This window comes from Danaus plexippus (assembly GCF_018135715.1).
Source record: "Danaus plexippus chromosome 3 unlocalized genomic scaffold, MEX_DaPlex mxdp_30, whole genome shotgun sequence".
NCBI lineage: Eukaryota > Metazoa > Arthropoda > Insecta > Lepidoptera > Nymphalidae > Danaus > Danaus plexippus.
In genome coordinates this window covers 29,001-55,548 of record NW_026869845.1, presented here as the reverse complement: position 1 = coordinate 55,548, position 26,548 = coordinate 29,001, and the positions used below count along the sequence as shown (strand labels likewise).

Here is a 26,548-nt window from a genome sequence, read left to right as displayed (position 1 = left end):
GAATTCCGGGCAAAAAATAGGCTCGATGATGAGCGGTACCTACCTTTGTGAGAGTGCCTATTCAACAATGAAGGTTATTAAATCGAAATACAGGTCTTCATTGACAGATAATTCACTTAAACATGTACTGCGCCTAGCTACTACTAATATTAAGGTTGATGTTGACAAAATTGTAAAAGAAAAATTAATGGAAAAGTAGATAATAAAATAACGATATTATTATTACAAGTATTTTATTTTTATAATTTGCGGCCCACCAACGTATTTTGTCATTTTTATTGGCTCTGGGTACCATCTAGTTTGGACACCCCTGCTTTAAGGCATTGTGTTTACTTAAATTTTTTTAATCTTTAGAATTTATTAGTTTTGGTATTAATTAATTTTTCTAATAAGTTTTTAGTCTTGTTTTTAATATTATAGATCAAAAAACTTATACAACTGATACATTGTGAAAAACAATTATCAAAATATAATTAAATTTCTATGGAATTTTTAATTGAAAATATCAAAAATATATATTTAGGTTTCTAACAAAATTATAAAAAAATATATAGTTGCCTTATAAAGCCAGTACTATTAAATGGAACAAACTCATTATTATCTTAAATCAAAACACCTTAAATAAGTTAAATTCAATTTACAGACACAAGTCATGTCGACAAAATACTTTTCCGCGTAAAAGTGAGCAAACCAGATGTTATCGCTTAACGTCACTTCGGGTGCGTTCGGGAATTTTAAGGTTCGGTTCAAATTAAAAGTGTGTTCCCTAAACATATATTATATTTTTAATGAAGCTACTACAAATCCAATAACTTGAATGTTTATAACATTCACCAACTTGAATGCACCAAAAGTATTCTTAGACTGTTTTGATGTCAAATGTCAATGACATATTGACAGTGACAAAAACTGTTGATGATACTATGTACCGCCGTCTGCCGACAGTCAACAGTAGGACTGGTTTTTTTCACCGCTTGCTGATATTTACGATACAGGCAGGTTGTATCTACGATAACGAAACATGATGACGTGTTCATTGCCGTAAGTGAAAGTATCTCATTAGTGGTAGGAGTTATAGACGGAGGCCTTCAATATCAGTTGTATTTCGTATCGCGCACAGTCTCTCGTCGGTTGTGGTTTAGTGCACTTGTATCAAAGGTATCGTTCTGCTTCGTTTACGATGTGTGGAATTTTTGCATATATTAATCATCTGACGCCGAAGAGCCGAAGAGAAATATTGGAATTACTTGTTAATGGATTGAAACGTTTAGAGTACCGTGGCTATGACTCTGCTGGCGTTGCTATCGATGCCGCCGACCAAAAGGATATTGCAGTTCTTAAAAGAAGTGGTAAGGTAGCCGCCCTTGAAGAATTGCTTCAAGAACAAAGTGGCCAATTAGCTGTTGAAGAATGCATGGAATCCCATTGTGGCATTGCCCACACCCGTTGGGCGACTCACGGTGAGCCGAGTGCAGTTAATTCACATCCCCAACGTTCTGGTGACGATAATTCCTTTGTTGTTATTCACAATGGAATCATTACCAACTACAAAGAAGTGAAAACATTCCTGGAAAATAAAGGTTATACCTTTGAATCCCAGACTGATACTGAAGCTATTGCTAAGCTGGTGCATCACATTTACAGCCAGCACAAGGATTACAATTTCCAAGAGTTAGTTGAGCAGGTAATTCAGCAACTTGAAGGAGCATTTGCCCTCTGTTTCAAATCTCGGTATTTCCCAAATGAGTGTGTGGCAACAAGACGTGGAAGTCCTTTGCTCGTGGGAATTAAAACCAAGCGTCGTCTGTCTAGCGATCATGTACCAATTATGTACACTAACAACAAAGCAACTAGAGGAGTAGTGCCAACTGTGCCTCGTGTAAACAGTCATGCTCAGTTTGAACCTGAAGAAGAAAGAGATGTTGAGTATTTCTTTGCCTCTGATGCATCAGCGGTTATTGAGCACACAAACAGAGTGCTTTATTTTGAAGATGACGATGTCGCTCACATCAAGGACGGAGTTCTCAGCATCCATCGTATGTCTGGTAGCAGCACCGATCCTCACCAGAGAGAAATTTTGACACTCAAGCTTGAGTTGCAGCAAATTATGAAAGGTAACTATGACTACTTCATGCAGAAAGAAATTTTTGAACAGTCTGAATCTATTGTAAACACAATGAGAGGTCGTCTCAATTTTGCCAATGGCACTGTTACTCTTGGAGGCATAAAAGATTACATTCCTGAAATAAAGCGCTGCAGAAGATTAATGTTGATTGGATGTGGTACCAGTTACCACAGTGCTGTAGCGACTCGTCAGTTGCTAGAAGAGCTAACAGAGCTTCCTGTGATGGTGGAGCTTGCTTCAGATTTTCTTGACAGAAATACTCCTGTTTTCCGTGATGATGTCTGCTTCTTCATCTCACAATCCGGAGAAACTGCCGATACATTGATGGCGCTGCGTTACTGCAAACGTCACGGAGCTCTTATAGTTGGTATAACCAACACTGTAGGAAGTTCCATTTGTCGTGAATCACACTGCGGTGTTCATATCAACGCCGGTCCAGAAATTGGAGTTGCTTCCACTAAAGCCTATACGTCACAATTTGTGTCCCTTGTTATGTTCGCGCTAGTAATTAGTGAAGATCGTATCTCTTTGCTTAAACGTCGAGCGGACATTATTCAAGGACTTCACGAATTGGATTCTAAAATCCGTCAAGTACTGGCCTTGGACGATAAAGTAAAAGCTTTAGCACAAGACTTATACCGCCAGCGTTCACTGTTGATTATGGGTCGTGGTTACAATTTCGCTACCTGTTTAGAAGGAGCCTTGAAAGTAAAGGAATTGACGTACATGCACAGCGAAGGTATTATGGCTGGTGAATTGAAACATGGTCCTCTAGCCCTTATCGATGATTCTATGCCTGTTATGATGATTGTGATGCGAGACCCAGTTTACACCAAGTGCATGAACGCTTTGCAACAGGTGACCGCACGTCAAGGACGGCCCATAGTCGTGTGCGAAGAAGGTGACACGGAGACTATGGCTCTTGCCTCCCGCGTTCTAGAAGTTCCTAAGACAGTAGATTGCCTACAAGGAGTACTGACAGTAATTCCTATGCAGTTATTAGCATATCATATAGCTGTACTGCGTGACTGTAATGTCGACTGTCCTAGGAATCTCGCGAAGTCAGTTACTGTCGAATAAACCATTTATTACTTCTAAGTTCTTAACATTAAAAGATCTCTTTTAGCACAACTTCGAGGTTATATGAAGATATATTTTGTATGTGATAGTATGAAACTAATATTTTATACGAATCGATGTTAACTGTTTTTACGTAAAATGGTTTTCACTTTATTTCAGACATAGCCGGTGTAAGATTTATTCGGATTTATTATTACAAACAGTAACAGTTCTTTATTTTACATTCCGTAAAAGTCATTTATATTTTAAAATTAGGCGTAATATTACATTCCATTGCATAATGTGGAGTCGACTACTATCATCGTTGCGAAGGTCAAACTTCGCGCCATTTAACATGAAATTTGTAATTTTTTTTTGTTGGCAACAGCCCACTCTATACTGACGGAGTGCTTTAGAGATCAGTTAATTTTTATTATATTTTAGATCGTGTGCAATGATTTTATAAAAAAATGTTTTACATCAAGTACGTATAAATACTCCTATATTGTTAATTAGACTTAGATACGCGATTATGTGTTTTAATGCATTGTAATAAGATATATTAAACAATTTTCTGTTACAAATTTATATTATCGAAATTAAGGTATGACCAATTTTAACATGTGTAAAATTTTCAATCTTTGTAAAGTTACTTTAAAATTTATCTTTTATATATTATATCGAAGTACAAATGCGAAAGAAAAAAAAATCTCCGTTTAAAATTATTATCCACATTATTACGTCAAATTATTTCCTATATAAATAACTGACTTTTCCGCTAAATATTTTATCAATTAAATGTAATGTAAATGATAATAACCACTTAATTGATATTGATTGTTCAAGTTTATTTGTTATTAAAATTGCACAGAATGTCAAAACATGTCTATATTGTATTTCATAATTATTTCTTTGTTAGCGTATAATTTACTTACTGAAACCAGAATATTTTGTAAAATTTCTTTTATCGTTTTTTGTTTCGTACACAAATATAACTAATATAATAATAAGTCTTAATGTGCCCTCACGAACCAATTTTTGTATATTAAAAAAAATATTTGGTTTGTTGTTTACAAGCGAATCGCTAGTCAAAACGAAATTACGTAGTGTTAAGTCCACGGATCCTGATGTTCGGCTATAGCATGAAATTTTATCATGTGATGTAAAACTAGTTTTATGTAACCATAAAGTTTATTTTCTGAAGATAACTTAAACATGAACTACGCACATGAAATTGATTTTTTTTCGTCAAATATATGTAATCTGTGCAACAGATTATCAAGTTATTTTATTTTTAAGTTTGATTATATTCTAATAGATATTATGATAAAAATAAATAAATATATATTACGGAAAAGTTGTTTTTTTGTAATCCTACTTTATCACATCAATTGTAGTTTTTTTTGTATGACTTATTATTATTATTGATAATTAATAAGCCAATAAGTAACACTTACCAGAGAAATTTTGTAATCGTTTGAAAACTATTAACTAATAACATAAGCTATATGCAAAAAATAGTTTTTTTTTTAATATCCGACAATAAATCATTACAATATAAATAAAATTAAATACATCATTGTTGCTAGTATACTTATTGCTTTTATAACTTCAGCGACAGATGATAATATTCTTCCAACATTTATTCATATTTCATCTATCTTAAAAATTAAAACCTCTTTACTCACATCCTTCATCGAATATCAAATAAGTGCTGTGATAAAATTACTTTGAAGCAAATGTGTTATATAATTTTAAAAAAATATTAAGAAACGATGTCAAATATTTAATTTTAAATAATTTCTACCTTTGACAGTGTGTTATCTAAAACAACAGTACATTAAAGGAAGTCAAAGAATTTACCTTTGACATTTATATCACATGAATATGGAATTTAAAATAGATTTATATATATTGAAATGTCAAGGCTAGAGTAGAGTTGGCATTATATTTGTTTAATTAGGAATATATTCAGTAGAAATATATATTTTCGGAAACAAATTTGAATGTGACTAAAACAAAGCGATAAAATTAAAATATCTATGAGTATGCAATATCATACCATACATAAATACATGTAAATACTCCTTTGTTTAATGGGCACCTATAATCCATTATCTGATATAAATTGTAAGATCAAAGCGGTTCCAAGTAATACTCGATCGAACTGAGATAACGTTAAATATTAATTGATTTCCTTCGATTAATTTATTTTAATACTATATCTATATAAGTTACAAAAATCCCCTAATATATCTTTTAGAAGTTGATGGCCGTTTTTACTATTGTTTCTTAATATATATATATTATACATTATGCTGTCATTCGGGTGTAATCTTATAACAGTATGAACGTTACTGTAAAACTGGAATAATAATAGACTAAAAGTCTACTATTTGCCCAAACACTCCCTTTTTTCTTGAAGAAGCCACGGATGAAGACTAGTTTTTTATCGTTAGATATCTGCGTCGTATTATTATTAATTATCAATTAAGAAGATAATTCAATAGCCTCTCAACTATCGGTATTAGGTACGTATGAATAAATTTTGTACAACTTTCAAATTCAAGTAAAAACTTCACTATTTGCGAAGAAGAAAACCGTTTACATTTAAGGTGTATTTTTAATTTTAGTCCAATTACGACCAAATTCCAAATGATACGTGCTTCTGTAAACACAATGATGGAATACCTTAAGAAGAATAACGAACCAGTCACTGGGTGAATGATACTTATAAAAGTAATATTAATATATGTATGATGGAAGCTATTTAATGAATTGTGTTGTCAAATAATATATATATCACCCTACTAACAGAAGAACAATTAAAATATAACAAAATTCAGAATATTTACAGATAGCGAATATTAGGTAGGTATTGCGTATATAAATCTTTTTTTGTAGATGTAAGCTGGCCTAAAAAAAGTGTAAAATAATATGAAGACAGAGGATGTATTAATACATCCAATAACATTAAATTACAAGTGGGCTGAATACGTATCATGTCTTAGGATTCAAAATCAGAGACGGGCTAAAAGGATGTCAACTAACAAAGGGTCCACAGTAATTAGAAAAGAGTAATTTTCTACGTGAAAATAAAATAAAAAAAAGGTGGCAGGCTTCAATCAGATACCTACTATTTTTAGAAATGATTTATTATCTTGAAGAACCTTCACCTATTAATTAATATGTTCCTGTAGACAACTTGAAAATAGTTTTTTAATCTTATAGTATTAGGTTATATTATTATCTTGTTCTTATTATTAGGACAAGTTTGTAGCATATAAAATGAGTGTTAAAATTTATTTTATTTTATAACATTCTAAAATTGTGTAATAGAAGACATTAATATTACAAAAACTTTTTTCAAACTAATTAGAACCTCTAAAATTGTGTAATAAAAGACATTAAAATTACAAAAAAAAAATTCAAACAATTTAGAACCTATTTATTACTCATTATAATTTTCGAATCCATTTTAATGTTTTAACCGAGGAACAGATAAAAAAATATTGAATAACGTAATAATAATGTAGAAGAAGTTTGGTAGAAAGTTTTTTTGAATTTCTGTCTGTCTGAAATTGCAGTCAGACGATCTCAGACCATCCAATAATTTGTGGTGGCTTGCTTGGAGTCAATGAACTTGAAATACGAGTGCGGTTAAACTTTTTGTTTTTGCTGCTTCGTATGTGTGTTTACACCTTTATAACGGAATATTTTGGCAGGGCTAATTGTATGTCATTTACTTCGGATAATCGTTTCTCGATTAGTTTATATTTGATAAATTAGATCAATTACGTAAACACACGTCAAGACAAGTTTCGCAACAAAACCACATTGATATTAATTTTGAAAGTTTTGTTGTTTCGTCATTCAGTGTTGTCTATCATACTGAAATTCGTTGGTGTAAGCATTACTCAAGCGACCCGCTATAAACTGGTGCGTTTGAATAGTACGTGTAGGTATACTGTGAGGCGGCCCACAGATAATCGCGGAGGTTTAAAGGCGAGTTTATCGTTTACTGCAAAGAGGTTAGCACGCTTTAAACTTTAGCCAAACATATGTCTGAAAGGTAATCGACAGTAAAATACAATTGGACGTGTATACAGCTAGAAGACTGATAAATGATTTACTCCAATAATAATTAATAGAACAATAATTCCTCGAAGGTTTCTATTCTGAAATTAATGGATAGGCAGTTTGTTATTTTGTAGGGTAGATAAAAACTTCTACGTACCTAAATGTACGTAAACTACGTAGCTATCCAAAATAAAAAAGGAAGTATAAAAATAAAAGTATAACATAATTTTTTTTTATTATTGTCTTGCCTTTAATCTATTTATATAATCGAAAAATACTCTAATTATACGTAATTTTCTAATAACAGAAAATAGGAATAGTAAAAATGTAAATCAAATTTATATTCATTACTTTTATATATCGTATTAAGGTAAAATTGTAGCGTTAACAGTATAGTGGTAATATTATACTGTTTAAATTAATAATGAAATAAGAAAAAACAGGGAGGCTCTAAGAAACCCTTTATTCATTTGTCGTAAAAAAAGATAAACCATTAACAAACACATTCAATGCCTAGTGAAGCTTTTACACAAGATAAGGTATATTTTCAGATCGCCCACGTAACTAAATTCAACCCAAGATACAAAATACACAGCCTACGTTCAAAAAGGTTGCATTTCATGTGTTTAAAATATTTGACATACCTAATGTTCACAAGAATCATCGTAAAACAGTTATAATACCTACTTATAATTGTGCTATAAAAATAAGGAAAAATATTTGAAGGAAAAAATAAAGAATTATTACAAAAAAAACAAGGGTGTGGGGTTGATAAAGAGTAAGGAGTCTCTTTTCCTGTCAAATAATAATCAATTCCAATACTGAACTTGTTATCAATGTGCGTAAATAATTTTAGGATTTTTTAAATTTCATATGCGAGTTCAATAACGATAGTTGCTTAGTATGTTGTTGAAGTTGACGAAATTCATCGACAATTAATGTTCGCGGTCAATGTCCAAATTTTCTTTCTTTTCCTACTTTTTTCTTTTTTTGTCAACAATTATTATCTTTTTTATTGCAAGAGTCAACATGAATTTTGACTTTGAGAAGACAGTATGGAATATTGATAGGTTTAACGATAAATTAAACAAAATAATATATAAAGAGTGAAAAAGCTGCTTTTGTATCCAAGTGGTAAGACTATCTATATTAAAAAAAAATCATAGTTTATGTTTTTGTTCACAAAAATTTAAACATATTACTTATAGGTATGGTATTTAAACAAATTTTGTTTATTAAGATACCAAATTATAAAATAGAGAAAAGTTCAAAAGTGACCCCTATTACATTTTCTTTCGTGTTCATAAGAACTTCGCCTCATTAAACTCCAAATATAGTCCCTATTATATTTTCGTTGTGTTGGTCGTGGTAACGGCTCTCGAAGTATAGGGTTTTCCATTAAGGGCGCTTGATCTTTCTTTTCTTCCATCGTAGCGTGTGCTGTGTGGCACGTAGCGCCGTCCTGTTGAAACCACATGTTGTCCAGATCCATATTCTCGATTTCAGGCCAAAAGAAGTTGGTTATCATCGACCGGTATCGCTCACCATTGACGGTGACGGCCACACCATTATCGTTTTCGAAAAAATACGGACCAATCACGCCTCCGGCCCAAAATCCGCACCAAACAGTCACTTTCTGCGGGTGCATTGCCACTTGGTGAACCTCGTGTGGATTGGTCTCGTCCCAAATACGGCAATTTTGCTTGTTGACATAGCCATTCATCCAAAAATGCGCCTCGTCGCTGAAGATGATTTTTTTGCCAAAATCGGCGTCAACTTCCAACTGCTCTAATGCCCAGTCAGCGAACACACGGCGCTGTCTATGGTCATTAACCTTGAGCTCTTGGGTCAGCTGGATCTTGTACGGGTGCAGGCTCAAGTCACAACGCAAAATTCGCCAAGTTGTCGTCTGCGAAAGGCCGAGTTCCTGTGCGCGACGCGGAATTGACTGCCGCGGGTTTTCGAGGACACTGTCGCGCACAGCGGCGATATTCTCGGCAGATCTCGCGTTACGTTGACGCACGGGAACCGGCTGATTGTTAACTGACCCGGTTGACTCGAATTTGTCCACCAATCGACGGATAGTCGACTCGGCAGGACGATCATCGCGACCGTAAAACGGGCGGAGTGCGCGGAACGTTGCTCGAACTGAAGACCCATTTTCATAAAACAATTTTATGATTTGCACGTGCTGCTCGACACTGTAACCTGCCATGGTGGTTTGGGAGGACGGAATGAATATAACACACTGCATTTAACAGCTGTCACTCAAACAACATGGCCGCAATCAGCTGTCAAAGTTCAAGCGTCCCTATTGGAAAACCCTATACATGCTGTCTTGATGAAAGAGTTCTTCTTGTTCTTCAGAAAACATTTACATTTAACGTTTTGTTTCCCAATATAAAATTTATTTCTTAGTGGTTATCTATCCCATAAACAGAAATAACACGAATAATTCGTTTATTCACTCTGTAGACCCATTAAGAATCCTACAATCTAAAAATATTCAATGAACAGCTCATTAAAATCGTTATATTACAAGGTTATAGTAAATTTTTCCACTTTAATGGATAAAAAGAATTTATTGTCATATTTACCACAAAAGCAAACGTTTTCAAAAATATTTCTTTTTACTTTATTTTAAACCATAGGAATGGAAAATCACAAAACAAATTTTAGGACAAAGACATTTTTTAGAGTTTTGTTATTTATTTCCATACAAAAAATAGCACTTATTAAAATAACAATTATATATACTCCAAAACAAGCTTACTAGAAATATGTGAAATTATTATTTAGTTCTAAAATATCTGTTTGTCTTATTTAGCAACAGTACTTTCAATATGTGACCGAAAACATTTTGATAGCCTTCGACTTCGACAAAGGTGACTGTGGCACCGTCTAACATTTATCAATAGTATAATAATTGTTGCATAAACTAGGAAACAGGTTGACAGTTATTGCCTAGTTTTTTCAACCGCATACCTTATCTTATAGGCGTCATTACGTTTAATATAAAATCTATTAAGTTGCAAATTAAATTGTTATTGGAAAGTTGCGTCGCATTTTGACTTGCAATTTTGTATTGCAAAACGGTAAATGTTAGAGTACGCATATGTTGCATCACAGCGATTGTCTTAACAAACTGGGTGTAGGATAGATTCTTTTGTCGGCACACGGCGTACTCATTGATATTTCAAAAACCTTTGTATTTCAAATACAATACGGTTTTGTAATCCTGTAATTAGTAATTCTGAACTAAATATCTGTAAAATCTACTGAGGCTGCTCTATCTCTCTCTTTAATTACATCTTTTTTGTCACAGTATTGTTTATTTTACAAATAGCTTTTAATACAACAATCTTGTGACAGGAAAATGACGCATACTTTCCACTTTTATTAACAGATAAAAGAAAATTAATATTTCGACTCACTTTGTCGTCATTTTGTTGAATTTTATGGTCATACTGCATAAATAAATATCCTTGAACTTTTCTCAGAGAAAGGATTTCCCTGAAAGTTACAATATAAAGCCCTTAAAATTTCGTAATCTCGTTTCGTATATCTCCAAAATATCCGGCAAAACATCCCCATCATCTCTATATTGCATAACGTCCTTAAGTTGCAGTAACTACTTACTGTCAGGTGTACTGCCTGCTGACAATAATAATATCGTTATAGATTCAGAATTCTGATAATTTAAATGAGACAGATAAATTCTGTGATTGATTAGATATTATTGAATAATTGTCAGCTATTTTAATTTCTTTAACCATGAACTGAAAATAAACAATATCAGATATCAGGTCAATTTTTATAAAATTATGAAACCTCTTTTAAAAACTCATAACTTAATGCACATACTTTATTATTTAAGGATTACCATGTTATAAAAAATAACATTAAATCTTCAAAAATAACTCAATAGGTACGATTTGTGCACTAACCGAAGTCACCGAATAATTTTACATCTGCTTTCTTTTAGATCAAAATATTTACATACTAGGTACCAGCCCCGGCTACGCACAGGCTCTTTACAAAAAATATAAAATAGCTTATTTAATTTTAAGAATTATTAAACTTATATTATGATAACTTTCAAATGGTACGCCCGCTTTAAATGATTTAAAAAGTAATTTACAGATAGTGATGTAAGCTTGAAAACGAAGTAATTTATTTCGATAAATTTTAATACCGTATTTATGTAAAAAGATTTTTAATAAACACTTTAGGAATGCCAATTTTTAAGAGTTGTAAAATGGATATAGTATGTTATCCTTAAGCTATAGACATATGCCATCGCGGACTTTTCTGTAGACCTATATAAGATGCACAATTACACCATACATTATTTTGTTATATCTCAAAGACTTCAGGCAGCATTTTCCTTAAAAGATCTCAAACGGCTCATGTTTTCCCGATATCTTAAACAACTATTGTTAATGTACACACAATTAAATACAAAAACTTAACAAATTGTATACTAAAACCTTCGTCGAGAATCACACTATCGAGTGGAGATAATTATTTGTTAATCGGTGCAGTAGTTTTTCCTTTTAGCGCGTACAGACAGACAGACAGACTCGTCGAGGGACTTTGTTTTATAATATGTGTTGATTTTTCTAAGCACGTTCTAGAATGACGCTGGATTTTGTCAAACATTTTCACTTTTAGAAACAAACTTCACTTTGACTTTAGACATATTACGTAAAAGACACTCAGGTCTGTGTCTACTTTAATGTACTATGCTATTCTGTGAAAGATTTTACGTAAATACAAGATCTTAACCTGCAATACCGTTCTTATAAATCAATTTCTTAAACTACCGTTTTATAATTATAGGTGTTTAGTATATTTACAGCTAGTTTGTATCGGGACACTACAAACGTAGCGTTAACAATTTTTTATGCATAAATCGTGACATATTACATGGGAAACGGGCAACACTTCGTATGTAATGTGACGATGATAGAAATTTGTATTACGCGTCTAGTTATATTTGTTTTATATATTAAATGTCCTGTTAAATAATAGCTGAAACGTATCAATATATATATTATACACACATATATATATTATAATAAGTCCTTCGCTGCATCTGTCTGTTTAACTAAACTAAACTACTTCACCGATTATCAAACAGTTATCACCACTCGATAGCTTGATTCTCGAGGAAGGTTTTAGTATGTAATTTGTTAAGTTTTTGTATTTACTTGTACATCTACGATATTCATCGAAGATGACACGCAAAACATGAGCCGTCTGAGAGTAAACCTTAACGATAACATACTATATCCATTTTACAACGTTTAAATATTGGCATTCCTAAAGCGTTTATTGGAAAGCTATTTTCATAAATTCGGTGCTAAGACTTATCAAAATAAATTACTTCGTTTTCCAGCCTACATCAGTATCTTTAAATTACTTTTTAAATCATTTAAAGTGGGCGTATCATTTGAAAGTTATCATAATATAAGTTTAATAATTGTAAAGAGCCCGCGCGAAGCCGGGGCTGGTACCTAGTTCAGTAGGTACATATTAAAAAAATTATAGTCTTTATTTTTACACTAAAGTAGTTTAATTACGACAATGCGTAGTTTATCTTTATTTCGTGTGTAATCGAAAGTAATTTATTAAAAAAAAAAACAATGTTATTACAAAATAAGCTTTGTTAGTTAACGTACTTAAGTTTTCCAGGAAACCAAAAAGTAATCTCTTTTTCTAATAATGAGAGAACATTCAAGTTATTTTATTTAAAATAGACGTTATTGTGGACAGTGATGTTTGAGCATTTAATTAAGCATTCTCATAACGTAAGGTAACGGGTCTCCAAGTATCGCACATCGACATGAATGCAAAGAAAAAAGATTATAACTTTTCCTATACTATATAATTAGAGCACATTTATTTAATATCTAGATACAATATTTAAACTTTATATAAATTAGACGTGTTTCATTTATTAAGCAATAATGTATAATATCTGTACAAAATACAAATAAGTATTGTTCTGACACCTCAACCGGCTCTAAATAAAATTAGTTCAACATTACTAAGGAATCAAAAGATTTTTACTAAACATTTAAAACATCTTAGTGATATTATATAAAGGGTAGTTAAGTAATTGACCACGTCACATGCAAATATTTATAGATATCAAAATATTATTAAACTTTTTGAATTTCACAAAATTGTTAAACCTACGGAGTAGAGGTAGGTATATACCTTAGTGTATACTTATTGTTAATTAGTAAAGAGTTAATGAATTAAACCGTTAAGTCATTAATTATAAAGTATAATGCACTCTGGATCACCTATTTCCTCTCTTTGAGTTATTTGTCTTTTATTATAAACATATATATTGCTCGCAGCTTTCGATTCGTTCTAATTAACCGCAAATTACGATACGCTATTGCCAGATAATTATTACAAAAAAATTGCGACGTAATACACGCTACTTATTATTATATTGTTTCGAAATTAACATTGAAAATTTTAATTTTCAACATATTTTAATGATTAGTTATGACATGACTAATTATTTCATCTTTAAGCTAATGACTAGAACACATTACACATAGTATGAGTATTTAAACATTACATAATAAGTACTTTTTATTATTATTCCATATATCTGCATTGAATCGAGCCTAATTATTTTACGTACTCTATGTTTTTCAAAATTCGCCTTCAGTTCCAACAATTTTAATTATTTTGAAGCAATATATATGTATGCTTGGTGTTTACGTATAAAATAGATACCTTCAAATGTTTCATTTATATGACAGTTCATACTTTACTACTGTAAATTGATTGATTAATAATTTAAATAATACATTATACAATCCTGAGACCGGGAAAGAAGACTTCGATACTCACGTCAAATGTATAATTTATATAAATTTAATATATCCGATTAGTCGAATTCAATATCGAATCTTTTAATAGATTTTAAAGTACCTATCTTCTTCCGCTCGTATTGAAATCATGAACACTCTCTTGGGGTGTTAGCCAGTTTATATATAGACTTCTGTGTGTTTAGCACAAGTTTGGATAATCACACTACATATGATGCGTCACCTAATTTCCGACAGACTATGCATGAAGTTTTATGAATGAAAAACTGGAATCGCTCCATATGCAGTTTAACGATGCAAACTTACTATAAGCATACTAAATATATTTATTAAACTTCCCTAGAGTGAAGTTTACTACGAGAAGGCAAAAAATATAAGGTTTTTGTAGGAAATGAAGACAAATTAATAACATTCTGGAAGCAATTATTGCGATGTATGCAACTGTTGAAGTCAGTGGCCCCTGGCGGCGCGCTCCGACGCAAAATTCCACAGTCGCGTCGTAGGTAGATACCAGCGAACGTGTTGGGAATATAAAATAAACGTTCCAGATTTTAGACAAAAAAATATATTAAAAGTCACATACTTACGTTATTAAAAATATTTTTTTTTTATATTTCCCTATTGAATCTACCAAAGAATATTTAAATATCTAGAAATGTTTCTCATATATTAAAAAATATAAAATGAGCGATTTAATTTCATAAACTAGCAGTAGTATTTTTTTCATACTATATAAAATATAAAAATCCATAGAAAAACTATAATTGAATTATAAATGGGACATTTCTATTCGTATATTTATTTCAACTTTTACTTGTTACAGTTACAGATATGATAGTATTTGGTGATTTCGGCTTATCGATTGTTTTCATCGATACCAAAATCGATTTATAGTCACCACTACACCGCACGGTGTAAATCCAAGTGTATTTTATATGCTTATTATTATAAGTAAACAAATATATTGTCATGTATTATACATTATACATGACAATATATTTGTTAGTTTACTTTCACATCAACCAAGGTAAACATATACCTATTGACGGTTAGTAAAATATTCATACGGTGGCAATTTCTTTTAAACTTTTCATCCCTTAGAAATATTTATGTTTTAAATTATTATGACTTTTACTAAATCTAATAAAAATTATGGGAAATATATGTTTAAAATTAGGAAATAACTCTTGACCTTTTTGGCTTATGTATTCAGTTTATAAATAAAAGATTAATAATATTTCAATATTTTCTTAGTGGCTATATTAGGTAATGGAAAGGGTTGAGTTTAAAAAAGAATGCTAACTGGTAGCCATAACTTAGCAAGTTATCCTTGAATGAGCTTCCTGACAATTCATGTAAATTGTAACAGTGAAGGGGCTTGCATACTGCAGTCAGCCTTTGTTTAAAGACACCAACAACATTGCAAAACTCTATAACCTTCGACAAAATATTGAAAGGTTTTTGCATCGGGAAATAAATTTAGGTTAGCAAACAACATTTCATAAAACAATATTTCATAAAAAAGATGATAAAAATCATAACAACATTTGAGGATATGATGACATAAAAATTATCAGAGATTATACAGGAACAAAAAAAAATACAATGGAATAACAAACGTACTAAGCAAAAGCAGAATCGACGGGTTAGCATAGTGAGGTAATTGCCGAGTTTGACACTCACATCTCATCCAACCGGTTTGTATTTTGTTGAGATTGAAAGTTCATCTTGCAACATTTCGGCTGACAAAACTTATAAAACATATTACGGTAAGAACTATACATATATTAAATAACATAAACCTTTACGAACTGTATCAACAAATAACTCTGATTTTAAAGTTTTGCTTTTATAATTTACTTTATGGTAACAGGGAGAATCTACAATAGATAACTTAAACTCAGACGCTATTAAAACAAACCCTCTTTTTTGTTTTTTTTTTTAAATTCAGATTTGAATATTATATAAATAAAAGTTTATATAAATACATAATCCCAAAGGTCAAGAAGAAGCGTCCTTTTAGTGCTTTTAAATAAAATTAGGCAATAAATAGTAAAAGTCAAGATTCAAGGCCGTCTGGTGACTGGCGGCATATAATATCCGCTTGTGGTTCACCAGCCAACATTATTATTCAGAACATAATTTAACTCTCCTTTATTCATTTTGATAATTCACGTTTTTGAGATTTAAAATGACATTTTTAGTTTGCATTTGCATGTTTAATTTAAGGATAACAGCATCCATAAAACGGGAACAGGATTCGGGTCAACCTTTTAGTAAAAACCCACTTAAGCACTCAAATCAAATTTATAGCATTAGGTTTCTTTAAAATAATAAAAAAAAAAATACTACAAAAACTTATTTATAGCTATAGTTACTAAAAAAAAGCATAATTTCATTGTTTATCGTGTTATTCTTAGTCGTGTATATAATCGAATTCGAATTTTTTTTTTGGGAAAAGTCAGTAAGTACAGTAATACTAGAAAATTATTTTTATAGATATTTAATCAAGGAGCAATGCATTACTCTCATTTTGGAAGACAACAAGTTTACAAAAGCCTTCATTTCTTTTTCTTTAGCTCGCTTTTATTGAGATTAATAAATGAGCACGTAAAAATTCGGCCTGTACGCTTAAGGTTCGTTTATTTCTTGTTTTTTATTCTTTTTATAGACGGACAATTAAAATTAAAAAATATATATGTTAATCAAGTAACTTCATAGGCAATGTGACTTTTATTCTTATTTGTAGGGTTTTTATAATGCATTCGATTATTTTATATGAGACAGTTAGAAATATTTATCAATATATGACAACGTCTAGTTTTTTATTTATTTCCTAGTTTTGTTGAAAGTTATTTCTACGTTAATAAGAATAAACATGAACATTTGTGATGAAACTGTGAAAAATGTGTAGTTCATCTATATAAACTCAGAATTTCGACTAAAGATCAAATTTCACAAATACGCGAAAGAGAGTTGAGTAAGCCAAATTTACTAGGTAATTGGTGAAATAGATTTTTAAATAGATAAAGTGAAACGAATGACGGAAAAAGCCTTATAATAATAGCAATTTGAAGAGCCCTGAATAAACGACTATATGGATTCTTTTTTAGTTTTATTTTTTACATTTAATTCAATAAATAATTACTTAAACTTACTATTGTTTATTTTTGGTTAAGCCCAATTGGTACATTCATACTTATTAAAGCATTAAAAAGTAGTGATTTATGTTATATGCCCTACTATACCTAAAATTCTATACTAAAAAAACACTCTTTAATTTCAAAAAACATGGTAAGAATAAATTAAAAAAATCTATATATTTTGAAGATAATTTCATGCCACATATGATAAATAGCCCCATTAAATGGCTACCCGGGGTGAATAGGCACAGAATTAAATTTGGCCACATTCATCACTAATCAGGACTGTATATATTATCTTGGTCATTGTATTATAACTTGAGTCCCATCTCAAAGATTCTTGTTGATTTAACATTCCACCAACGAGGTACCACGTTTTACATATTGGTTCAAATCACTTATTAAAAGACAAGACATATTATGTGACTCTCCCGATGACGCTGTCAAAGCCGCAGGTACCTCTACATATCGGCTTCTATCTATAAGGTTCTAACCATTCTACTAACTAATTTTTGAAACATTTGTTGTTGTTTCACGGACAATAATTGATAGTTGATAATTACGTCGGAAAAAGTTATTTATTTTATTATTATTTTTAATAAGGATAACACTATAGCACCTTTAATGTCTCTTTACATATTACATCGTTTGTAATTATTAAATAACCTGTCCCCAATGACCTCTCAGATATCCCAAAAACCCTCCTAGTATGTTAATAAATTACAAGTTATGATAAAACATAATTTTAAAAGTTAAAAAGTCTGTTAACTGTACTTATTTTGTAGCATTCAGTTACAATAATAAATAAAATACTCACAAAAAATTATTGATATAAAAGTTATAAAAAAATAGTTTGGTAAAGTTCAAGACTATTCAATAAGTTATTCAAACTCTCAGCTGCAAAAAGTTTTTTTGACAATTTATTTCTAACTTATATGAAATAAATAGCGTTCCTTTAAAAAGAAAGTATAGTAGCACATTTTTTTGTTGTTGTAGACTATATGGTTTGTAGATTTCCAAAGTTATTGTCACGGATACTTGAATCACGATTTTTTTTTCCTATTCACTCCTCAATTCCTTTTCTACACTTTTGACGGTAAACATTTAAAAAACGTTAATGTCATCTTGACTACTGTTCTAGCACGTAGGTATCCTACTTTATATAATACTTGAGAAAAAAAAGTATATATGTAAATGAGCATCTCTAATCATGCAAGTACTTTTGATTCAATTATTTATAAGCAAAAATCCTAACAATGATTGAGTTTTTATTGAGATAAGCATTAATTTTACTTATGTATATCTAATCCCAATGTTAAAAAAAGACACACTTAAAATTTAACATTAAAAAAAATATATATAACTATTATAAATTGAGTACTAAACTATTTAATTATAACAAATAATAATATCGAATTGCTGGCAATCTTTACATTGCGATAGCAATTGGATTTGTAACGATAAGGCTCAAAAAGACTCGTATCCAGAGCCATAAAAACATTTACAAAAAAAAAATAGCAATTTTCAGCCATTTTGGTTTCCTAATTAAATCAAAGTTTATTGAGTAAGGGTGAATATTAAACTCCGTTTTTAAAGCTAAACGTCTACGTAAATCATTAACATGAGTACTAAAAGTAATTATAACGAAGACCTTTTCGAATACATTAAAGTTAGTGAAGACGAAGATGATTCCAACGCAGTTGAGATACCTTGCGAACATGATGGCACTATGTTGTTGTCAACACTTGTGGCACAATTTCCTGGCGCGTGCGGATTAAAATATCGTCATCCTGATAGTAAAGCTACTCGCGGTATTCGTTTAAGCGATGGTAAGCTTCATCCACCTAGTGATGCCGGCTGGGGTAAACATTTGTACATTTGTGTATTTCCAAAAGAAAACAAACGAAAGATGGAAGACGTTTCGCCGGAAAATTCAGCGGCTAAAACAAAACGCTTAGAAAAAAAACTCACTTGTTCGGATTTGATTTGTCTTGGTTTACCATGGAAAACAACTGAAGAATCTATAAAACAATACTTTGAACAGTTTGGTGAAGTTGTTATGGTTCAGTTAAAACGTGACAAAAACGGCTCTTTTAAAGGATTTGGATTTATACGTTTTGCCACTTACGCCTCACAAATGAGAGCTCTTGCTCAGAGGCACAATATTGACGGGCGCTGGGTTGATGTTCGCATTCCCAATTCTAAAGAAGGGGTAGTTCCACAAATGCCGTGTAAAGTGTTTGTAGGCAGATGTACAGAGGATATGACGGCAGACGATTTGAGGGATTATTTTTCTCGATTTGGTGAAGTAACAGACGTGTTTGTACCAAGACCTTTCAGAGCATTTGGTTTTGTTACCTTCTTAGATCCTGAAGTAGCTCAAAGTCTGTGTGGAGAGGATCATGTTATCAAAGGTGCATCAGTTTCAGTATCAAGTGCTGCACCAAAAATTAAAAGTAAATCCAATCCTAACTGGAAAGATGACTCTTATGGTCCAAGCAACTGGGAAGGAGGTCGATCTGGGTCTTCTGGTTCCGGTGGTAATGGAAGTAATAATAACATTGATACATTAAATATGCAGAACTTAGGTATTAATCCAAATGGTGGACCGCCAGCTAATTTCAATTTGCCAATAAGTCTTGTTGCTGCTGCACTTAATCAAGCTGGTTGGGGTGGATTCTTAGGAGGACCAGGAAATTCAAATAATTGGCAAGGACCTCCTCAAGGTAATTCAGGCAAAGGTTGGAACAATAATCAAAATTGGGGTCAAAATGGTCCACCAGCCTGGAGTCAGAGCAGTAATCCTGGTTGGTCTGGAAGTAAGAGCGGGAACTGGAATCAAGGAAATTGGCCTAATGGACAAAATTGGGGAGGTAATGGTGGAGGTGGCTCAGCTCCCTCAGGATCTAGCAGCGGGTGGAATAATAACAACAAGCCCCAGACATGAGGTGAGCCTGCACTCCATGTAAATACCAGAGATGAGTGTATGAAGAAGTATATATATTAAGTTCTATTGGTAGCAAATTAACAACATATGTGAAGATTTTATGTCAAAATCTATTCTTTTACTGATAGAATTATCACATTACTAGAGTAGAATTATTTCTATCTGTATTACATTTAAGCCGACCCTTGTACTGTGTGTAATTTGTGATATGGTATGATGTGTGAGACATTGAATTAAAATAAAGTATGGCATTATGAGATGGATGTTTCAATTGTGTCTTGTTTGGTGGGTATAATTTTATTATTGAGAATGATAGATAAGGGATGAAAAAATACTAATATATAATTAATTTGAGCATTTGATGTTTGGATGCATTTTGCTAGGGAGTGAGTTTATGTCACATTAAGCATACATAAGCAGATACCTTGGTGTCTGTGTGTAAGCAAGAGCCCCTTCTGTCCAAATGAAATCAAATCCTGGTGTTTGAGGATGTCATCTGAGTGCTTCTGCATCAAAGTGGTGAGTGAGTTGCAATAATGGTGTGTTCAGTGATGTCAAATTGTGCAAAAGTATAAAAATAGTTGTTGTTTATCAAGTGTTTATTTAATTCCACCTGAGGTTTTATTTAGTATTATTTTTGTCAAATTTATGCACATATAACCTTTTGAATTATATTTTATTTAGTTGTGTATATTATTTAAGACACATTTTTATTTACAGGTATGAAGAATTAAAAATGTGACTTGAATGAGTGCTTCGTCGAAGGAGTAACGCAGCGAGGGTATGAAACATACATGTGGAGGTAATTTGGTGATTTTCAAAGATACATAGATCTTTAAATGATATAAACATTTCATACATATTATAAATTTAAAAACTTTGATTGCAATAATTTGAAGAATAATAAAATAGTCCAAATTAAAAGTATTATTGTCAAGTAAAGTATTATTGACCTAAATTGAGAAGTCCAAAATAAGCAGATAAACCTTTTCAGAAAATTTGTTGCCTTTGAAAAAGATATTAATCAGAACTACAGCATAAAAAAATAACTATTTTAAGCGTATGAAGTATATTATATATTACATTTCTTCTTTTCAGATCCTCGAAAGCTTTAGTAGGAAGGGGGAATAAAGACGAACACAACCAATTTTATTTTTTAAAGCATTCTTTATAGATGTTCCATTTAATATCGGGTACCAATTAAAAGTTTTATTTACACCTGAAGCTACATTTTAATTCAATATCGAACAACTCAAGAAAAATATTCAATATAGCACTCATTTGCTAAAGTAATAATTCAGTAATATCTTAATATCAACACTTGTAGTATATCACAGCAAGCATTTTTGAATACAACTAACAATTAAATATAATAAAACACTTATTATACTCGTATGGCAATCCACAAAGATAATGTTTAATGTCATGAACTGTTTGTTTATGTAAATTTCAATAGGTTATAATAATGGGCAAAGCTAGGCAAGCAGATTCGGACTGTCCAGGACCAATATAGTCAATTATAACTTGACTTTTATATTGAAAATCAAAATTATTTATATGTAGGCCTTAAAACTATTTATAATTCAGTTAGAATTACTGCAAAAGTGGGTTTTTTTTTTAATAATATGCATAATTTAACACATTGAAACAATATTTTCTTTTTAAAAAAAATTTTAGGTGTTTAAGTAGAAAAATATATTTACTCAAAATAAGGCCGTGTTTGGTTTAAAGTTGTTGTAGAAATTGTTTTATTAATTATTATTATTATTATGAAATTATAAAACATGCAAAATCAAACAGCACAAATAAACATTTCTTCATTAAGGCTAAAACATTATAATTTACAGCAAAAACCACTATCTTTTATTTGTATGTCTACTGATTATATAAAATAAAAATGTAGTCTTTATGAATGCATCTTAGATGTCTTAGCTAAAACATAAAACAGTGATTAAATTGACGAGATCTATTTACCTTACTCACTAACTTACTTTCATGGGTAATTTTATTTCCTATGTATTTTCACACAACATGTCAATGATTCTGCACATGTGGGATCATAAGATTTTCAGTTATGCTAACTGAAAATTCTTTTATTCACAATCAGTTATAAATGTAAATATAATTCAAAACTATGGCTCGGAAGACAGAAATCAACACTCATAGTGTGTTCACATTAACTGTAATAATGAGTTCTGGTTTATTTAGAAAATATTTCTAGCTTAAACAACAAAATTTACAAGAATTTGAAAAAAAAAATACAAGTTTCATAGTTTGTAACACTGAAAATTTCGTGTTATTATTATACATTGACATCAATTATTATATATGCACGTTTTTCAAATTATGGGGCGGTCATAGGAAATAAATACTATTAACCAGTAAAATCTAAAACTTTAAAAATTGAGGTAGCTGCATTAAACTTTAAGTTTCTTAGCAGGTCTTAGAGCGTAGTTCAACGTTACTTGGCGCTTGGTTGCAGTCCGCCTCAACGTTCGTCTTCCATTCAACTCGGCGTCCATCTTCAGTGCTAACTCCAAGTCACTTTTCTCTTGTTCTATTATTTTTTCAATCCTAAGCTGCTCGCATAATATGCTTTTCACATCACAATTTTTCAATGGACTAGACAAATTTTTAAGAGCTAATTTCACATTATTATTAATTGTTGCTGCTGTAGGTGGGCTGCACGAATCATTATTCTGTATCCGCTTCGAATCACTCCTTAAATATGGTTTTCGTTCTGAATTGAATTTTTTCACTTTGACCTTCTTCTTTGGCGTCATTTCATTGTCATCCTTAGTGATGCTCCCCATCGACCTGGTCCGCCTTAGTGAAACTTCAGAATTTAATTTACTTATACCTTCAATAGTATCCACTTGTTTATTTCGATTGTATGTAGTACGTCGAGAGTTCACTGCTGGTGTCGCCCAAGGATTTGACGTGGAATTTTTCTTGGCCTTTGATCTTGTAGTCGCTCCATAATTTTTTGATATCTCCTATACAATGAGATGAAGATGTTATAATATTTAATACTTAGCTTGTAGTTATATCAAGGTTTTAACAAGTTCAAACACATTTTAATTAAATCAAGCTAAGAACTCCGTCTCTAATTATGTAATAAAAATTTGTTGTTTTTACCTTGTTGGTTTGTAATATTCCTAGTGCGATAACAAAAGCAGATGGCAGCCTGTGAGCCAAAGACAAATTCCTTAGTGTACATAAACCCTCCAAAAACTGAGCTCTGCTTGGTGAAGGATTATTTGGAGGCAGAGCTTGGTTATTATCAGGTTTGATGCTTGGTATTCGTAAGGGGTCCTTGATTGGTGTAAAACTGAAAAAATGATAAATTACTGCTTTTATTCATCATCCTGATGTCCATTAATTTACTGACTATTGTCCTTGAATGAACCTTGCCCTAATCACAACACAAAAATTTATATAAATGTAAATTTTTGTACTGCTATTGCTGCTGAAGCATGGATGCTAATGCAGTTAAAGCTTTTAAGCTCTATCTGCCACATAATTTAAAATAATTTGATGGCTAGATTTATATATAAAATTTGTATGTAAATACCAATTTTATAATGTAGGACTTCGGTATATATGGTCACATTTTGTTTAAATTTATTAAAAGAATTATACTTTGTTATACACACTTTAAATACCAACACATCGAAATTTAAATATTAAATCTGAATGTTTAATGCACAATAGATAATTAAATGAAAACTTAGTTTTAATTAAAAAATATTTAAAATTATATTGACTTCACATGTTTTTTTTTATATTCAAAATAATATTTACAAAGTATTAACAAAGGTTGGTATGTGCTTACAAACATTCAAATGGTCTCAGACTTACACGTGGTTTTTTTAAAGAAATAAACCATTATTGCAGGGTGAAATGTATGCTTGTTAAATAATTAATTTAAAACAATATATATGTTGAATACCAGCCTATATTAGTACTTAATATACAAGAACAGTGGTTGTGCATAAAACCATCTAAATAATAATAACTATACCTTGTTGGAGTATTTCCTTCAATAGGTTTAAAATAACACAATTCTTGTCTCATAGAATCAACACTCCCGGTTTCTATATTTCTATTTTCTGGCATTGAAGATTTATGATGCAGTAATCCAGTCGATGGTAATGGCAAAGAAACAACTAATGATTGCATACCATTCCTCGTTTTCACAAGACATTTTTCATTATTCTTTTCTATTTCTTTTCCACAAGGTGGCTGTTCTTCCTGGAAGTTTGAATAATCTTTTTTTTAAATAAATTTTCATTTGTAATACATTGGAAAAGAGAGAGAAATGAGTTTAAAGTCTATGTTTATTGCATTAATCAATGGTATAATATTAACATATAAAATGTAACAACTGTGGTGTATTTAAATTAGTGTTTTATTAGAGTCACTCTTGATTAATATTCACTATATTGGCATTGGTGTTATTTGGTTCTGAAATATATTATTCAAACTCTTTTTTGGGGGTAGCAGTTTATAATATTAACTGTGATTTATCTAAAAAAAAAAATGTATTTTTCAACAACTCCATAAAAATAAATAAATGAAACATACTAAAGTAATATATAAAAATTATTTTTTTTTACCTTATCTTTTAGTTTTCTTTTACCATTCTCTTTATTCCATAGAACAGTGCCAGTTTTAAGTTCCTTATCCAAAAAGTTTTTTAGAAGCTTTCCATAGCTAGGTAACATTTCTGGTGATAATCTACTGTTAGTTTTGTGGGATGGTAGTATAGGTATGGAGTCATTAGTGCTTGTATTATCGTCAGTCAAAATGGGGCTTCTGGAATTATTGGTACTTTAAAAATCTCACAGGAATAAGATTTTCAAAAGGATATATACAAATATAAACATTTAATAATTAAAATGAAATTTTGTAACAATAATAAGTCTCACCCCTTAGAAAATGAGGCTTCAACTGGTTTAGTTAAATAGCAGTCAATAGTTGTAGGTTTTAATCTAGGTTTGGTGGGCAAGGTTTTCTTCTTCTTCATCATATTGGATATAGTTATATTTATTTTACTTTCTTGCTGCAACTTTATAGCCAATAACTCATCTTGTTTAAGGTTTTCTAAATATTTTCTGTGTGCCTCTTCTTCTTCTTTATGAAGTTTTCTATAAATAAATGTATATTAAAATAAGATGGTAGCATATTAGAGTCCCTGTTTTATATTTTCATTTCAACTATTTTTATTGGTATTCATGTCAGTCTTAACTTAAAATTAAAAGAATATATTAGGATATTGTTGTTACTAATTTTAATTGGCTAAATTATTTTACTTTTATTTATATTATTACCTATTATAGCTTATATCAAGAAGTAGCCTTGATAGTAAACCTCTATGCCTAAAATTGTACTACAATGCAATGATGGTATCCATTACAGTAAATTAAAAAAAAAAAAACACATAAATTCTGAGTTAGTTTCTCCAAAACACTCACAAAATTTTATAAGTGAAATAAAAGACTAACATTGGAGTCTAACAACACACTTACTCAATAAGAATCTCTGTCTCTTGGAAATGTTTCTGTTCAAGACGCAGTCTCTCTAATCTAAGTCTTTTTAATTCAGCTTCATATTCAGATCTAATTTCACCAGGTTCACTTAAACGAGTTACAGTTGTTTCTAAATTATATAATTTAATTTTATAACGAAAAATTAATAAAAAAATATTTTGCTGCTGCTTCGAATTTTGAAATAGAAATAAATAGAACAGTAATTTTTTTTTTTAAGTAAGCATTACTTTTTTAAAACTTTTACCTGGTGACAGTCCTACATCTTCTCCTTTAACTTTCTTATCAACCTCTGTTGCAAATTTATCTTTTATGAAATTCCATAGTTTAATATTTACTATGTTCTTTTGTTTTGTCGCTGTACGAACCCAAGAACCAATTCTTAATCGACATAGAGGACAACACAAAGCATTATTTTCTATACTTCCATTAAAACAACTTTGACAAAAGTCATGGTAGCATGGAAGAGTCACTGGTTCTATTAAAATTGACTGACAAATGGAACAAATAACATCTTTGAGTTCTAATTATCTAACTTTAACAATTTATTTTCAATTTTAGACAGCCGCCTCTTTGACTTGGCAGCCATTTTTGACGTTGTGATTGTTTTTCTAAACTTTCACAGATGGCGATGACATTTCTGTGTTTTATGAATCGGACGATAATTTAGAAATCTGGAATAATTTTCAATATCGTGAAAACATTTTCAAACATGCGAGTTTTTCCAAAAAAAAAAAAGTTACTTTTTGTCATTCTTAATATAATCAATAATTTAACTTATTGGCGAA

General features: G+C 30.9%; 3 protein-coding genes across 5 annotated transcripts; 2 read left to right on the top strand and 1 right to left on the bottom strand.

Moving 5' to 3' along the window:
- Positions 1-923: 923 nt before the first annotated feature.
- On the top strand, positions 924-4,541 carry LOC133320082 (glutamine--fructose-6-phosphate aminotransferase [isomerizing] 2-like). Its single transcript, XM_061526891.1, has one exon. It carries the CDS (start codon positions 1,181-1,183, stop codon positions 3,203-3,205), a length of 2,025 nt encoding a protein of 674 aa, XP_061382875.1. The 5' UTR covers positions 924-1,180; the 3' UTR covers positions 3,206-4,541.
- Positions 4,542-18,745: 14,204 nt separating this feature from the next.
- LOC133318693 (TAR DNA-binding protein 43-like) lies at positions 18,746-21,435 on the top strand. 3 transcript variants are annotated; one of them, XM_032656576.2, is made up of 4 exons: positions 18,746-20,212; positions 20,595-20,730; positions 20,932-21,013; positions 21,310-21,435. In XM_032656576.2, exon 1 carries the CDS (start codon positions 18,886-18,888, stop codon positions 20,209-20,211), a length of 1,326 nt encoding a protein of 441 aa, XP_032512467.2. In that variant the 5' UTR covers positions 18,746-18,885; the 3' UTR covers position 20,212; positions 20,595-20,730; positions 20,932-21,013; positions 21,310-21,435. The 3 variants fall into 3 exon arrangements, with proteins under 3 accessions (XP_032512467.2, XP_061382825.1, XP_061382824.1); XM_061526841.1 differs by lacking the exon at positions 20,595-20,730; XM_061526840.1 differs by having other exon boundaries at positions 20,595-21,013.
- Positions 21,359-26,364, bottom strand: LOC116768130 (E3 ubiquitin-protein ligase RNF168-like). Its single transcript, XM_032658783.2, is given in 8 exon segments — positions 21,359-23,207; positions 23,350-23,542; positions 24,236-24,465; positions 24,831-25,029; positions 25,143-25,361; positions 25,743-25,872; positions 26,008-26,289; positions 26,292-26,364. Coding segments are annotated over 8 exon segments (1,890 nt in total). The 5' UTR covers positions 26,350-26,364; the 3' UTR covers positions 21,359-22,628.
- Between the last annotated feature and the right edge of the window lie 184 nt (positions 26,365-26,548).

What these genes read in the sequence shown, in the direction of transcription:
- LOC133320082 (XM_061526891.1), top strand. Translation starts at nt 1,181, where the DNA reads ATGTGTGGAATTTTTGCATATATTAATCATCTGACGCCGAAGAGCCGA.
- LOC133318693 (XM_061526841.1), top strand. Translation starts at nt 18,886, where the DNA reads ATGAGTACTAAAAGTAATTATAACGAAGACCTTTTCGAATACATTAAA.